Below are 16,465 nucleotides of genomic sequence, written 5' to 3'. Positions count from 1 at the left end.
TGATCTAACTTTGAATCAACACTCTAGAATTCTATCCAATAGAAACTTAATTAAAAGTAAAAATTACAATAACCTCAATATTAAAGTTGATAATTTTCTAAGGTGCATTATTAAATCAATATTATATAATATACTATAAAATGATTCATCAAATTAATATTTTTGCAAGTCCATTATTTCTTAGAAAGAGTTTTTGTCAAAGTAACATTGTGTCATGGACATACATATTTACTCCAATAATTATCTATATGATTAGATAGAAGTAGATAAAATAAAATAATAAGATAATATCTGGTAGAAAAGCATTCTAAAAGCTTCATAGATGTGGCTTTAATTTCACACGTATTTATAGTTGATTGATAGGTTAGACACTTGATCAATAATTTAACCACGTATTATACATGTTGATAGCTTGTGGAACAAGCTTGATATATGGCATACATATAGATAACTTACGTTGCAAGTTAAGACATGTATCTTATAATATGGCCACGTGTCTGAGATCCTATAGAATGTCACTATATTGTTGTGTGGTAATACAACTATATAGTAAAGAATAAAAATATGGATGTTATTATAGAAGAGCCTAATATAAAGATGTAGTAGAAAAACAAGAATAAATGATAAAAAGATATTAAAATTTTAGTCTTAATATTATTTTTTATAAAAGTAACTTTTATTTACTTATATAGGCACAAAAAAGCCTCAAATTAAAGTAAATATGATAAATATATACTGTAATCATCTTTAAAAAATAACTAATATAAGGTTTAAAAAAACTCACTTTAAATTACCAAAAAATGATACCTGAAGAAGATCAGTTGTGAATTTGGATTGAAATCAAACATTGAGGTATAAAATCATGCACCTGTGGCACTTTTAAGATTATTTTATCAATAAAAGAATAAAATTTGAAATTAGTTTTAAGGTGAAAATTTTGAATGTTTGTTTTATATCATTTGGAATAATATTAAGATTTTGAGGGATTTTCAAAGTTAGTAATGTATTTGATGGGTTTGGATTTTGAGAAACAAAAAAAAGTTTATGGATTTTAGGATTTTATAATTTTTTTATAATATTTGATTAGGATTATTTTAAGATTTAATTAAATTTTAGGATTTTTCTAAGATTTCATTAGAATTTTATTATAATTTTTCTAAGATTTTATTAGAATTTCACAAAGATTTTATTATAATTTTACTAAGATTTACTTAAGATTGGTATAAGATTTAAGATTTCATGGATTTTATTAAGATTTAACTTAAGATTTTATTAAGATGCATTAAGATTTTAATAAGAGTTTTAATTAGAATTTGACCTAAGCTTTGATTAAAGTTCATTAGAATTTCAATTATGGATTTTTAGTCCTTAGTTTTGTTTCAAGTCTTTTTATTTTTTTTGTCTTGACAATAGCAATTCTAGTTTAATATTATATTAGCTTTAAGTGATTATTTGATCTTTTTGAGAGAGTCAAGAGTGTCTTGATCTTTTAGAGAGATTCAAGAGTGTCTTGATCTTTTAGTTCTTCAAGATTTATGTCTTTGATAGTTTATTAAAGATCTTAATTCATTGTTTTTGTTTTGTCTTAAATGTGAGTAGATTATTTCACTTTTATTATTGTGTTTTTGAAGGTTATAGACCATCCACCTTAAATCTAATATTTTAGTTTCCTAAATATGATTTTTTTTAAAAAGAGAAGATTATTTTTTTTTGTAGAAATTTCCATTTAATATTAGAGATTATGGATTATCTTCATCTAATTTAATTTTTTGAATTTTTTTGAATTATCTATGGAAGATAAAATTATAGATGCTACTCGTAGCAAAAGTAAGAATAGATTTGTAACTATTGTAGATTTTCACAAGCTTGTCATTAAATTTAGAGTAAATATCTTAGATATATCTAAAGTGAATCATGGAGATATTATTCCTATGCCTATGGAAGTAGTCAACAATAAAGTTCAGACTCTATTCTAAGAAGTTGTGCAATGAAGAAAAATAAGTAGATCAAATTCACAACTAAATGTGAGAAATCATACTATTAGAAGTATATGAAAAGCAAGGATAAGTATGTCTAGGAAGTTTGATGGAATAAGATCAAAGTATTGAGGATTTCTACAACAAGTAAAATTCTATCTAAGGTTGCATCTTTTTTAATATCTTGATAGATTTTTTTAAGTCAGATTTTAAAAGCACTTTTCTTTGAGAGTATGCTATCTTGGATTACACTTTTGATAGAAAAAGATTCAAAACTATTCTTTAATTAAACAAGAAACATCTTTAATTAAGAAAACCAAGTCTTTACATGTAAAATTAATAAATGATTGTTTATTTTCTTCTAAAGATGTTGCCTATCAAATTATTCCTTTAGATATAGCAATTAATGGTCATAATAGCTTAGTAATATTTTAAGTGATTAGATCCTCCTCCAACCTAATTATTTAAGAGTTATTGTGGTTAAAAAAGTATAATCTTTCAAGTATGAAATCTAAGAGATGTAAGATTATATGCTAAGATGAAAAAATGTGTATTTTACACTACTCAAGTTGATTTCATAGGATACATCATTTCAAATGATGGCTTTATAATGGATCTTAAGAAGGTCCATACTATCATAGATTGCAAGATCTCAAAAACAATCAAAGATGTGCAATTTGTTTTGAAAATTGGCAACTATTACCAAATCTTTATTAAGAACTTTTTTAAAGTTGTAGCTCCTCTTATATGCTTGACACGTAAAGACAAACTTCAATTGAACAAAGAAACTGAAGCATCTTTTGAAGCCTTGAAGACAACATTTATTTTTATACCAATCTTGTATTGTATCAATTTTTTTAAGGTATTTTTTTATGAAAATAGATGCATCACATTTTACTATGGATATCATTTTATCACAAATTAGAATAGATGATAAGTTCCATTCAATAGCTTTTTATTCCTAATTTTTTTTAATAGCCAAGATTAATTATAAAATCTATGAATAAATTTATTTTATAATCATGGATTTATTTAAAGAATAGCATCATTATCTATAAAGTCCTTTTAATTCAATCACCATATACATGGATCACAAAAACATCAAGTATTTCATGTTGGTATGTATTTTAAATTATTACTAAATATATTAAAGCATATCTTTATCAAGATGATTTATCAACTTAAAAAATAATAAAGTTTATCAAATACCTTTTTTAGACATTTTTATCTTACATCAAAAAAAAAAAAAGATACAGCTTTTAATGAATAAAGAATAATTCTCTTGAAGTTAAATTATTTTCATCTTTGAGAAATAAAAGTTTTAAGACTTTCTACTCTTCTTTTCTTTGGCAATAGTCATTTTAGTTTAATATTATACCATCTTTGAGTGATTATCTAGTCTTTTCAAATGACACACAAATGTCTTTATTTTTTAGTTCTTTAAGATTTATATACTTGATATATTGCAATGTAAATGGAAAATAATAAAATATTCAACATAGTAAATATTGATATTTTTTACAAGTATTAGATTGCAATGTAGCTATCATATAAAAACACATCAAGACCTATATTTTTGAAGGACTTCATTGCAAATTTTATAAAAAAATTGCTTATAAATTATATATAAAAGATGGGAAGAAATAGAAAAATTAATTTTTGTATTACCTTTTTTGTATGATTATAAATAAGACAAGGTAAGTTAGATTAAAATATATATATATATATATATATATATATATATATATATATACTATGGGCATCTTTAAATAAAAGTCAAATATAGTTTCTAGCAAAAATTATCTAGAAAAACATTAGATTGATACATAGAAGGATTGTTGTGAATTAGGATTGAAAGTAGATCCTAAGGTATAATATTATGTGCCTATTGCATACATAAGGTTCTTTTGTTGATTGAAGAGTGAGATTAAAGAGTAACTTAAAAAAAAAGAAAAAAAAAGAAAAAAAAGAAAAAAAAGAAAAAAAAAAAAAATTTGATAGCATTAGATTTGGAAAATTTGGATTTGTAATAACTAATGATTCTTAAATTGTATTAAGTCACAAAAGAGACTCAATTGCTCAACTTCTTCATGGTAATATTGGAGTTCATTGTTGTTATCTTCTACAACTATAGAAATAGTGCTTCATTGACCTATTCTTAATGAAAAAAGAAGTAACAACAACTGACATTGATCAATTCTTAATGAACAAAAGAATTTGCAAATTAGATTATTATTTCTCTATTAAAGTAAATATTGTTGTAAGAGTTATCATAGTTAATAGCATTTTAGTATCCTCACTATATTTCTCTTTTTCTATGTAGACTTGTTTCTTGAAAGAAATTTACAAAAACAAATCTTTAGTAAGAAACTTCTTATAGAGTTAATACCTCTGCTTTAACATAGGTTAAAGTAATCTAGTCTATACATTATGAGTCTTAAGTTGGAATTGGCCTTGGTTTAATTGATATAAAAGATTCTACAAAAACTTTTCTTATTAAATAAATACAAGGGTCTTAAACCATCATATATTAGTATTTAATAATTCTTTAGATATAGAATTATAAATGTCAAACCTACAACATAATGGAAATGCTCTTAAACTAGACATGGGCACTAATTCAAAATCACAAGTGGAATTTTGGCTCCAAAATTTGGAACAAAATTGGTAATGTTTGATCACTAATGTATTCACACCTATGCCTTTATCCTTTAATTTCTTCTTACAAAATCTAGAATAGATTTTTATAGTAGGATCTAAAATTCCTACTTATTGATTCTTATCTAAACCTTCAATAAACTTCAATACTATGTTCAAATGACCTTCAAAAAATTAAGATTTGTTTAGAGTTTAATTTCAATGTGTAACTTTAAATGAAACTTGATCTAAATTCAAAATCATCACAAACATTGTTTATATTTGAAATTTCTTATATCTTTATTTTCATAGAATATAAAATGTAATATTTCAACAAGATAGTCTATTATCTAAATCTCAAGGTTGGATTTAGCTACATAGCTTTCAAATATATCAATAACCATTAGTGGTTGTTCAATTCTATACTTAATACAAAGGAGTTGAGAAAGATAAATGGTTTCTTTCATTTTAAAATACAAAAATCATTTCATTGAATATATCATGAATTATTCTCTTAATACTTCAGAAAAAGAATTAAAGAAAAAAATCAATTTACTAACTAAACCATAGAATAGACTGATATATATTTTTTTGCCTCTTGTATTGGAGTTACTTTTAGAAAAGACTTCATGACATTACTTCAAAGAAACATTTCAAGGTCCGATTTGATGATAACAAAATAGAGCTCTATATTAAATCATGATTTCTTTTTTAAATGGTATGACATTTGGTCCAAACCTCATGCCCACAAAGAAACAATGTTTATTTGGATTTTACAGAACAAAAGAATTGTTGTCAACACATAAAGAGGATATGTTAGTTTATACATTAACATTAGTTGTATTATATACCTTCTCCATAAATAAAAAAACCATCATATATAGATTTTAGGAATGCCACCAAGCTTGTAGAAATTAGAATTGGACTACCTCCATTCTATGTAAATTGACATTCAATGCTTAGAAATGAACACCTTAGAAACTTTTTACATTGTAGCAAGTTATTTTTGTAAAAAAATCCTTTGTCAATTTAAATGTTTTTTTTAAAGATTTGAACAAGTAGAACAAATCTTGGATGATTGAACACTTAAATTTCTTTCAACTAGGTAATTGAATGGAACTTAAGAACACCACAATGTGTTAATAGTAGAGCAAATACTTCCATACACAACCTTGTTGTTGGGTGCAAAATATCAACCAGTATCAATTTCATAACATCTAAGATCAACATTCTATGCACTGAAGCTAAAGTGTGTTTCAGAGTACATCATCATTACTGTTTTCAAAAATTAAAATACTCATCCATCATTGGGATGGCAAATATATGCCATTAGGGCTGAAAATTACACCAAGTCCAAGCAGAAAATATTACGTGCATAATGTACCCATATTAAAGCTTCTAACCGCCTCCTGCTCGACTCCCTCCTGGCCTTCCAAGACATAACATTTAAACACATACACAAGCATGCGAAGTGCTATATACTAAGTGGATCATGCCCACTGAAAAGAAACTCTTCACTGGATGGTAGCATGCTTCACAGTCCAATCCCCATCTCCAGTGCGGCTTACTTCTGCCTTGAAAACCTGCTCCTTAGCACCCAGCTTCGTCTTCAGAAGTAAATCAAACTGAGCAGTCTCGTCATTAAGCTGTAACACATGAATAAATAAATAAACAAAACAGTACATACTTATCAGTAAGCTCATGCAACTGAAGACTGGCATGAATACACAACTTGTGTCTGTAGTGAATCAGCTAGTGGGCAAATTAGATCCTATTCTAAGTGCAAAACGGTGTACTTGTTCAAGGAATAGACTCACTCCTTCCTTGACTCAAAACTGTTGTTGGTTTTCTTTTCTTTTTTTGTTTTTGATACGAGAGCTTGCAAGTTACTAGAGTTTGAAATGCAAAAGTAAAGGTGATACGAAACGGACCTCTGCTTCTGCAGACAGGATCTCGTTGAGCTCATACGTTGAGAGAGAGTTTGAGCCCATCTGCAACGTTTTGATCACATGCTCAGCTGCTTCCTGCACGACTGGGTCGTCTGTTGGGACACTCTGCTTGTCCGTGGGAGGAGCGCTGTTACCCCCGAGGACCATAAAGGGACCTCCTACATGGTGACCAAACCCCGGAGATGGCTCAGAAGTAGTCTCCAATACACTTCACAATTCCACAACCCTAATCCACCTCTCTCAAAACTAGAGTAATATGCGCGACATGCGTCCTTTCCTTTGACTAATGAAGGGAAGAACGTTCGGCTGTTTGTTGTTAAAGAGCTCGACAGTGAAACGCATAGAAATATGAGTCAAAAAGTAGGGAGCGAGGGCACATCGTATCAACCTGGTCTGACACCCAAGTCAGCAGAAGTAAACACTTCTTGCTCTTTGGGCTTGAAGTCCTCCAACTTCTTGAAATTCTCCCATGGCTTCACCCACACCTTGGCCTCGTACTGGCTAAGCTTGCCGCTCTCCTCCACCTCGATGACCAGGTGGTACATGGTGCCCTGCACCACCTGCTTGCGACACGATACCACCTTGGAGAATGTCATCCCTTCCAAACTGTTCTGTAGAAATTTCATCAAAATTGTGCAGTCAGCAAGATGATTCCAGGTTTCCAACATGTCAGATAGATCACACTGCTCTGAGATATGCGGCGATGTGCATATCCAACACCAGCAGCGTCGTGTACAATCTCATGTACGCGACTGCAGTGTGCAACATCGAAGCATCATATTTATTCACTGCATCAGCCACAGTTTCTACGCGACGACCATCCTCGCACTGCTCTTCAGAGAAATTCACAGAATTTTCATCAAAGAAACCAAACACCACGATGCGAGCTACAACTGCAGCTGCTATCTACCTGTAGCCAAATGTATGCCCAACCAAAAACTCGTCTCAACGATTCACAGTGCAACAAGTTCAAACCCCAAGAGACCCGCCCGAGAACCACGAAAATATGAAGAAGGGCAACAACAAAAACATCTCCGAAAATTCCTGCAACCGCATTTGCAATCAGAACCCAGCACAACCCACGCAACCCCAGGTACCCCAAACACCCCGATCCACGAACCTGGCTTTTCAAATGCTCCGCAACGGCGAAATTCGCCAACTCATCGATCTCCAAGCTGTTCGTGTCCTGGACATCAACCTCCTTCTTTCCTCCCAACATTGTTACCGACGTCGAATTCTCGAAACAACGACACACTGCGCCGCTAACTCTCCAAAAGCTCCAAGTCCAGCGACGCTCGCTACAAACCGATGCACAAAACTCTGGAAATGGGCTCTTCGCACGATGATGGCTCTTTGCACAAGACTGGGAATCTGTGTTGGACCCAAATTGCTGGTGGGCAGATATGAAGCCCCGCAGTCCAGATCACGATTGTCGCATTTCCGAGGGCGATGATTCCCCTTGGGTGGTTGCATCGAGGCTCTCTCATCGAGCCACCGAATTGCCCCCCTTCGATTTCCCCGCTCAGTGTGAACGGAGACTTTCTGTTTGAGGTAATTGGATAAGTGGGACGAGTGTTCCGTGTGCCACGTGGGAAAATACTTTGCGGTTCAGACGAGGAGATGAATGTCCGAGTTTGACTCAGATATTTCATCCATTTTGGATGATAAATTCCAACCCAACCTTTGATGAATGTGGCTGGATACATTTGAGTTATGTAGGAAACTGTTGGAAACAAAATCGTATCTTCATACAGATATTTGTATATACAGAGATATAAAACGGTAGGTGTTAGTTTAGAAAAAAACCCAAAAAGAAGAGAAATGGAAACAAGAAAGCTCACTATGAATGTAAATAGGAGAGTGTTGTTGATTAGGTTCTGTGTACTGATGAAGTTCGTTGTGAAGTGCATATTTATTAAAGTAATTAAGTATGAAAAGAAACAAAATACAGCGTAAGATTAGTGTACAATTTGACCATCTGCACATTCAATTTCTCAAGACTTGGGAACATTGGCTACAGCAAATCTGAGAAAATTAGAATGGAGGGCCAAGTCAAGTTCGCAAGTTCCCCACGAGGAGAACCAAAGTACCCAATCAGATTGGGAAAATCCACTGAATAATATCTTCTGCATTGGAACTTTCGACTTTCGTCGGAACAGTTGAAAAGAAAAAAAGGATTGGTGTTCATGAGAGCGAATCAACCGTGGCACTCCAGCGACACGTTAACACGGGCGCAGCAAGTTGAAGCCCTGGTTGTTGTGCTTTGCTTGCATCGTTGTTGCGTTGCGTCCTCCGGCAGAAACCTACTCCGCACCGCCTGAATTGCCTACTGGATTCACGATTGGTTGGTCTCGAAGCTTGCTCTTGACGTCTTCTAGCTGGAGCATCCCCAACACGAGGTAAGGTCCACTGAGAATGGCGGAATCAATATTGGCCGATGCATCGACAGGGTCCGCACAGCTTAACTTGGCACTGCGCCGCAATATTGAGTCGCTCGAAAAGTCCATTCAGGGATCAGGAGCCTTGTCGTCCTCGTCATGGCGATTAGAGCCATTAAAAAGGAGGTATAGGAGGTTCTCTTGTATTTTACAAAGCTCTCCATTTGGGGTGAACGTACAAATTGTTCTGCTAATTCCACGTAATGTCATACGACTACAAGTGTCAAGGTCCTTCACTTTCAAAATTATTGCAAATGTGGCATTGAAACTCACTGGGCACACGCAGTCAAATCTATTTGTTGATCATCAATCGAGAGGGATGGAATGTATAGATAATCCCTGAGGCTTAATTAGGATCTCACTTTAGACCATCCCAGAAGCCCTAGATGTTAAACATGCCTCTTTAAAATGTGACTGGCGGTTTGTTTTTTGTTGTAATATCAGGAGGAACATTATTGAGTATCAAAGAGTGAACATCTGTCTTCATTTGATTGAGGAAAACACAACTACGAAACCGTCGACAGGGATTAGACAGTTCAGTCAGACAAGTCGGTATGATTTTTGTGCTGAAGCTATTCCTAACTTAATACGTATGTCTATTGTGGCAGTTCTTCTAGGCAGTTAAAAGAATAATATACAAAATTTTTTAAAAAAAATAACTTAGATGTGCTATCTGCCCTGTAGAAGTATCTCAGAAAGTCCGTTTTCGCTCGATTGTGGCACGCTTCAAAGACCACGCTCCATATCCAGAGCTTCTGACTTGAACCAATCTTTCTTGGAGCCCTTGCTTTGGCTCCAGAAAAAAATTCTAAGACAGAAGACACATCCTTGAATTAAAAATATTCCACTCACCATACAGTTCTGAGACTGAAACTGCCAGAAAATCTTGATAATGTGAGGGTTATATAAAACGATTATCAAGAGTAAAAGTGTGGCGAATGTTGTAAATGAAGTGCATCATGAAATCAGTGATTTCATAATGGAACAGAGCTTAAATATTGAATGCAAAACGACAATATTAGCAATCACGTCAACCAGAGAAGGTCTTCAATGTCATCGAACCAGCTTCGATTCAGGGCACGGCAGTGCAGAATAGGACCCAGAAACGATCCACCACACAATCCGATGACCTCAAGCTCTGATGCAGACAACTAAACCTCCTCGACAATCAACAACGGATTCGAGGCCAGATGTTGAAGGGTCTTCCCAAGCGTGAGCTCGCCTATTTGATGAAAAGAGCGAACAGCAAAGCGAGAAGGCCGAAGACCACGTCATGCATCATCATGAATCTTCACATTCACCTCGGGTATTTGGAAGGAAAGTTAACTTACCATCTCTGGGGTTTAAACTCCACCAACTTCATGGAAAAGTCCCCGGGCTTCACGAACACCTAGGCCCCGTGCTGCTTGGGATGGATGCGCTCCTCCACCTCGCTCTGCATGTGACACATGAGGCTCGACACCACCTGCTTGTGGTATGACAAAAGCTTAGAGAAATTCATCAACTACAAACTATTCTTTGGAAACATAAAGCAAATGAAAAACATCAAGAGAAATCGCCAATTTATCGACTACTACACCGGAAGTAAAACCCCAGAGAAGAAACCCCAGAGGAGAATCATGGCAAAAAACATCTTCTAGGAAACAAAAAATTGCAACTCACTCTTGACCAAAACTCACACACACACAATACAAATTCAAACTGCGAATTCAGGAAAGCCGCGCCATGCTGGAGGTTGCGCGATGGCCTTCGATCTGCGGTGGCGGTGTGAAAAGAGGTTTGCAAGACACGTCGGACACAATATCGGTGACACGTGCATCCCACTCAGCACCGCAGGTGTCTTAATGGAGGTCACGAAGGGCAGTGTGATGTGAATATATTCTGATGCGAGCTCGAATCGAATTCGCAAAATCCGATTGCAGACTTTAAAGGTACTTTTTGGAGTTTTGTGCGTCGGGGTATAATTTATTTGTCTCCTTCGTGGCCTTAGTTATTGTGCTGTTGGGTGCCCCTCCCCCCCCCCCCCCCCAATCAAGTGCTACCACAGCCATAGTATGGCTACCTTGACAGTATCTTTTTTAATTTTTAATTTTATTTGGAAACTTAGCTATATAATGAAACATGATTATGTGTATGTGCACGTGTGTGTATGTTTCCATGCTCCCTCATTATCGTGTTCACTAGTTTCTTTGTTCTTTGGTTTCCTTGTTCTCATATTTCTTAATTCCCATGTTTTCCTAGTTCCCTTCTCAATAGCCAATCAAAATGCTTCTTTGTCTCTTTATTTTACATCCAAACTGCCTTTTATATATATATATATGAATAAGGAAATGTTAAAGAGATAGTGTTTGTAAACCAATACAAATTAGTTCCACAATGATGAGTAATGTCCATATAGAATGACCCGAAAGGAGAAAAAATAATACAATAAAAGAATGGAGGGAGGAGCACAAATTGTAACAAAGAGAAATTAAAACATGTAAGATTATTAATGAGCATTACATGTTCCAAATAAAACAAAACAAAATGAATACTTAAAATTGGGATCTTTTTATAAGGTAGATTTGAGTGTTTAGTATTCAAAGTTACAATGGGATGAGGTTGATTTTTTGAATTCAAATTCAACTCTATCTCTACCAATTCTTAGTCTTAAAAATCTTTGGCCAACCTTTTTATCTTTGATGTGTACATTTGTAATTAAAGCATTCACAAAGTTGTGAGGGTGATTCAATTGATATTCAAAGAATTACTATTGTTTAAAAAAAAATCTCTGAAAAACTGAATAATTTAAAAGTGAATGATTTGTTTTCTATTCTTATGATGCATGCCTTCAACTCATTCTTAATAGGGTTTATAAAAAAAATAAAAAAAAATTAAAATCAAACCAGAGCATTCAAAAACTTTTTGAGCAAAAGATTTACAAAAGTACAAATTTTCAAATGCTTTTCATCGATTATAATAAAAGAAGTTTAGATAACATATCTAAATTATATGTATAACATAGTATTAATGTATAATATTATATGTATAACATGTTATTAATGTATGTTAAACACATACATTGTTTGCCATATTGATATCTTTTCTTTGAAATGCATAAATAACTAGCTTGAACTTTACACTTTTTAGTCTCAAATATTATTTTTGATATTTATAACCATTAGGATTTTATTTATATTTATTCTTAAATAGGACATTCTTTTAAAATAATGGTACACACAAAAAAAAATTACTATACAAAAATCTAATCAATATTTTGATAACAAACTTGAAAGAAAGAAAACTGATTTTTTCATTTTCCAAGAAACTATTTATCCAGAAAATTTTAATTTTATAATATTCAATACATTTATTAATGATTGTGTTTAAAAAAACATTAAATTTATATCCCTTATATCTCCTCGAATCAAAACTTAATTGAATATTAATGTTTACAATTAACTTTCAAGGTCAATTTATTTTAAAAGAAAGATGTTTCAACTTCACTTTTTTATTCAAAACATACAAGATGTTTTTCATTTCATGAAGTCTTAAGCTACCACATGCAATATGGTCGCAATAGCACATTTTATTCTCAAATTTAATCTTTAAACTTTGAAATTCTTCTTCAAAACCAATTCATGTAAGCATTATCTTCAATTGGCATTTTTAATAATTGTGCAAAAATGATGCATTGTTAAGAAGAAAAAAATTGCGACCATGTTTGCTACTGATTGCACATGATGCTTTGTACAAAACTTACATTGCAGTGGTTATGTCTTGCCAACGTATTGTTAGAATGATTAGAACTGATGCTGCAAAATATCATCATCCATATTTGGTTTGTTTTGTTTTGTTCTGTTTGTTCTAAAGAAAAGAAATAGTAAAACAAGAAAATGTACAGTAAGATATTTTCATATAAAAATTATAAGGTTTTGGCCAAATCATGTAATGTATCAACAAGCGCTACAATGATATTACCTGTATTAACTTGCACTATGCAAAATTTGCAAATTAAGTGTTACAGTATGAAATATATTTCATTTTTTTTCAATAATAACATTAATAACGGTGAAATAGAATATTCTTATTTTTGATGTGGCTCATGCACTCTTTGATTTCTGTAAAGAACAATGTTTCATATTTTTTAACATTATACAAGTATTGACTTAACGTTTTTCGATTACTTTCTTGGTACCTCCATTCTGTTTGCAAAAAATAAATATTAAACGATCAACGTTGAATTTTTACAACACGATTCGGTGTTGAACTGACATGAGAAATTTTAACGTTAACTTCCGAAAACCTGTTTCATGTCCTTGCCTGACTACGATATGCACACAAACAGCAATACTGTGCATGATAATTCCTTGTCGCACAAAGCGTGATGAACATACCAATTTCCTCCATAGATTCTGCACAATGACGCATGAAGGCTCTGCACCGTGTTCGCAAGTTGTGCATGACGGTTAGATAAGAAATCGTCTGCAAATACCACTGCAAAGTCAACAAAGTTCTTAACAAAGGCTTGTAAGAACCTTAACGGAGTTGTTAGTCAGGTAGGCAAGTGGAAAATTAGAAACAAGAAGGAGCTTCTGAAAATTCTGTCTTCATTATGTATAAAAGCGAAACCCTGAAGTACAGCAGAGTAATACCTTTGATAAAAGTAACTTGTGGACAGGCGTATCTTGCTTCGTCGCAAGCTCCATCCCATGCCAACCATCTTGCGAGGAAGAGGAAAGCCTGACAAACGACATCTACCAATCCAGAATTGATTCAATTTATTTTATTCAAAGCAGATAGTGCAGTTGAATCTCAATGGATGTGATGAGTTCGAGGTTGGCAAACAGATTCTCGAAAAGATTAAAAAGATGGGGACTCAGAAAGCTCCAAAACACGTCAATTGCTGACTGACTTCCCGGTTTGGTTCCTGTGAAAGAATCGCACAACCAATCGAAATGACGCCTTAAGATGATCCGTGCAAGGAGACGACGAAAACGGGCAACGTCGAATCCTAAAACCACTTCTTCCGCAATTTCTCGGCAAGAAAATGCTCTGTTCTAGAATACAGCGGTCGGAAATGCTCTCCTCCAGCGACGAGGAATAATAATTCCCTGAGAGCGCACAAGACTAGAAACCGAAACAAATAAGCATTGTAAATGCGACTCTGCGTGACGCAATCTTAACAAGAAACCGAAATTCAATCCTCGGAATGTAATTCGCAACGTCGACCACGAATTCAAACTCTCATGCTGTATGTAGTGACTGGAAACATGACCTGAATGCAATGACCCGGTGGCAACAAACATTGTCTCGATCATTGAGCACAGGGCTCAAATCATTGCTTGATCGATCGGCAGCGGCTCGGATCGTGGATGGTTTCGAGAAAGCTCCCGCCGGCAGATCGCTCGCCATAGTCGCTGCGATCGCCGCAAGCTCTACATTCCGCAACAAATGCACAAGTTCATAATGGATCCACACAAACTTTGAATTCTCACACACACGAGGGAATATATGCGTGTAGATTTTTTATTTTTTGGAATGCTTGAATTTCATTTTAGTGAAAAGTTTAAACCAAAGATCGAAATAAGAAAAAATGTTAATACCATTTCTATATGCAAGTTGGAGTTCTGTTTTTTAAGGTAAACATTGGTTTCTTATTGCTTCTTAGAAATCTCATTGTGAACGCAGGTGCACAAGGCGCAGAATTGATAACATGTTCATCTTTTTATGTTCCATGATCGCATGCATTTAGTCCTAGTTTTACTCCTGCGAGATGATTTAATAAAAAACCCTTATTTATAGGAATATTGTATTCACAAAAAACACTTCGAAAAAAGATTTAATTTCCAAGATGTAACTGTACAAATAACTTACGGTCATTGGTGCAATGTTTTTTTTGTTTTCTTTTATTTTATTAATAAAATCTCCAGTTAGAAAATAAAGTGTATGTATACATATAATCATTGCTTGATAAAAATAGTTTAATTATTACATGTGGTTGTTTGTATTACTATTTGGATGATAGAATTAAAAATGGATGTATGAAACTATTTAAGAGTAGTTAGGATTTAGAAGAGGGCTAATTAATTCTTTCTCGGGGATTTGGTCAATCCTTTTTGCACTTAACACTTTGTTAGAAAGATCTACAACTTTTGTGTACTCAAGATTTTACTCATCGTTCTCGATGTAGGTATTTATAAACATAAGCTTGTAACAGATTAAATTCGAAATTTCTTTATTTCCAGTAAAGTAAATATTTGCATCTCTCACCGTTTGTTTTAACTTTCACAGTGGCAGCCACTAACAAAAATATCTGATACCTCTTCAAAAAATCTAAAATGAAATATTTGTAACAAAACATCTTCTGAAGAAAATAGTATCCACTTCATATAGCTTTTATGCCTTCTTGACACCAAGAGATAGTTGCACGTTGAGATCAATGAATCCTTCAAATATTTCTTTTTAGTGATCTAGTTGCTTGAATCAACTTGAAAGTTTCAAATGAAAAAATCAAGCTTCTACCAAGAATCTCAGCTCTTTACCCTGAAGTGGCATCCCAAACCCTAATACCTGACTCTCAATTTAATATTCAGAAAATGAGGCCTGAGCTTGAGGCTGGATTGTGGGTTGCAAAAGCTCAGAGTTAAGGAATCACGCCCACACAAGAAAAACAGGCAAACTCTCCATCCAGTAACACAGGGCCTCTCCATAGCCATGAAATCCATACAAAACCCTCTTGTGCCCCAGTACCCTTTTATTTCTTCGTATTAACATTCGGAAAATGGGGTACAACAAACAAGTAGAGCCATCGAACGTCAGCCAGGTGCCCCATCCACACGCTGCCCCGAAGGAGGACCCCACCACCAATAGTGGCCCTTGCTTCAAAGTTCCCAAGACTTTCTGTCCTTCCTTCCTTCCCCATTTCGGGTAACTAACAAGCCCCTCCATACGCACTCACTCACTCATTCCGGTAGGTAGGAAACAAGGTAGGTAGATAGGTAGGTAGGTGTACATGGAATGCCATTGTGAAAAGGGCATTGTGGAACTTGGCTCTGGGCCGTCGTGTATGGGAACGAACGCTCCTTTCGGCAGCCAGCCAATGCAAATGCAAAGATAGGGTTTCGCAAGCTTCATGGTCGATTGGAGAGTGCGGTAACATATATATGTATGTATGTATATATATATATATATATATAGATGTGACAGAATAAAATAACCAATATGGTTGGACACTGCAGGGAAGAAGGATGTTATCCTCCTTTGTGGAGAGATGGACAGAGTCAGTCAGTCAGTCAGTCAGCCCTACTACACTGTGGGTACGCTAATGGGGTGCGCGATCACACGGGAATAGGGTGAGGTGAGGGCTCCAGTGACCGATGGGAGGTGGAGGGGGGCCGGTGACCGACCAACCAACCAACCAACCAACCAACCAATCCCATGAGTTTCGGGTACTTTGGGTAATACTTATTATTATTATTATAGT

The 16,465-nt window shown here is 34.0% G+C and overlaps 2 protein-coding genes and 1 long non-coding RNA gene across 16 annotated transcripts; all 3 read right to left on the bottom strand.

Moving 5' to 3' along the window:
* Window positions 1-5,885: 5,885 nt before the first annotated feature.
* Window positions 5,886-7,928, bottom strand: LOC112292851 (cysteine proteinase inhibitor 6). Its single transcript, XM_024541744.3, has 4 exons — window positions 7,683-7,928; window positions 6,951-7,173; window positions 6,545-6,720; window positions 5,886-6,259 (listed from the first exon to the last, which is right to left on the bottom strand). The coding sequence occupies exons 1-4, from the start codon at window positions 7,779-7,781 to the stop codon at window positions 6,128-6,130; spliced, it is 630 nt and encodes a 209-aa protein (XP_024397512.1). The 5' UTR covers window positions 7,782-7,928; the 3' UTR covers window positions 5,886-6,127.
* Window positions 7,929-8,455: 527 nt separating this feature from the next.
* Window positions 8,456-10,992, bottom strand: LOC112292850 (uncharacterized). Its single transcript, XR_002972846.3, has 2 exons — window positions 10,332-10,992; window positions 8,456-9,808 (listed from the first exon to the last, which is right to left on the bottom strand). It is a non-coding gene; the product is annotated as an uncharacterized LOC112292850 (long non-coding RNA).
* Window positions 10,993-11,036: 44 nt separating this feature from the next.
* LOC112292768 (uncharacterized) lies at window positions 11,037-15,913 on the bottom strand. 14 transcript variants are annotated; one of them, XM_073539111.2, is made up of 5 exons: window positions 14,586-15,913; window positions 14,258-14,417; window positions 13,635-13,722; window positions 13,377-13,476; window positions 11,037-13,184 (listed from the first exon to the last, which is right to left on the bottom strand). In XM_073539111.2, the coding sequence occupies exons 2-5, from the start codon at window positions 14,392-14,394 to the stop codon at window positions 13,042-13,044; spliced, it is 468 nt and encodes a 155-aa protein (XP_073395212.1). In that variant the 5' UTR covers window positions 14,395-14,417; window positions 14,586-15,913; the 3' UTR covers window positions 11,037-13,041. The 14 variants fall into 14 exon arrangements, 12 of the variants coding, with proteins under 12 accessions (XP_073395212.1, XP_073395214.1, XP_090112737.1 ...); XM_073539113.2 differs by lacking the exon at window positions 14,586-15,913 and having other exon boundaries at window positions 13,377-13,417; window positions 13,635-13,736; window positions 14,258-14,563; XM_090256611.1 differs by lacking the exon at window positions 14,586-15,913 and having other exon boundaries at window positions 14,258-14,563.
* Between the last annotated feature and the right edge of the window lie 552 nt (window positions 15,914-16,465).

Source organism: Physcomitrium patens, chromosome 15 (genome assembly GCF_059467195.1).
Source record: "Physcomitrium patens ecotype Gransden chromosome 15, ASM5946719v1, whole genome shotgun sequence".
NCBI lineage: Eukaryota > Viridiplantae > Streptophyta > Bryopsida > Funariales > Funariaceae > Physcomitrium > Physcomitrium patens.
Note: the sequence above shows the minus strand (reverse complement) of the source record. Positions and strands in the feature narration are given on the sequence as shown.

Bases quoted from the DNA above. Each gene is read 5' to 3' on its own strand.
- LOC112292851 (XM_024541744.3), bottom strand. From the start codon at position 7,781: ATGTTGGGAGGAAAGAAGGAGGTTGATGTCCAGGACACGAACAGCTTG. The intron at 7,174-7,682 runs GTTCGTGGATCG...AAATTTCTACAG, and splicing joins CGGAGCATTTGAAAAGCCAG to AACAGTTTGGAAGGGATGAC. The intron at 6,721-6,950 runs GTTGATACGATG...GTCACCATGTAG, and splicing joins TGACTTGGGTGTCAGACCAG to GAGGTCCCTTTATGGTCCTC.
- LOC112292768 (XM_073539111.2), bottom strand. From the start codon at position 14,394: ATGGCGAGCGATCTGCCGGCGGGAGCTTTCTCGAAACCATCCACGATC. The intron at 13,723-14,257 runs GTCATGTTTCCA...GTCGTTTGTCAG, and splicing joins CACCGGGTCATTGCATTCAG to GCTTTCCTCTTCCTCGCAAG. The intron at 13,185-13,376 runs GTATGTTCATCA...TTTTGCAAACAG, and splicing joins AGAATCTATGGAGGAAATTG to AATGGAGGTACCAAGAAAGT.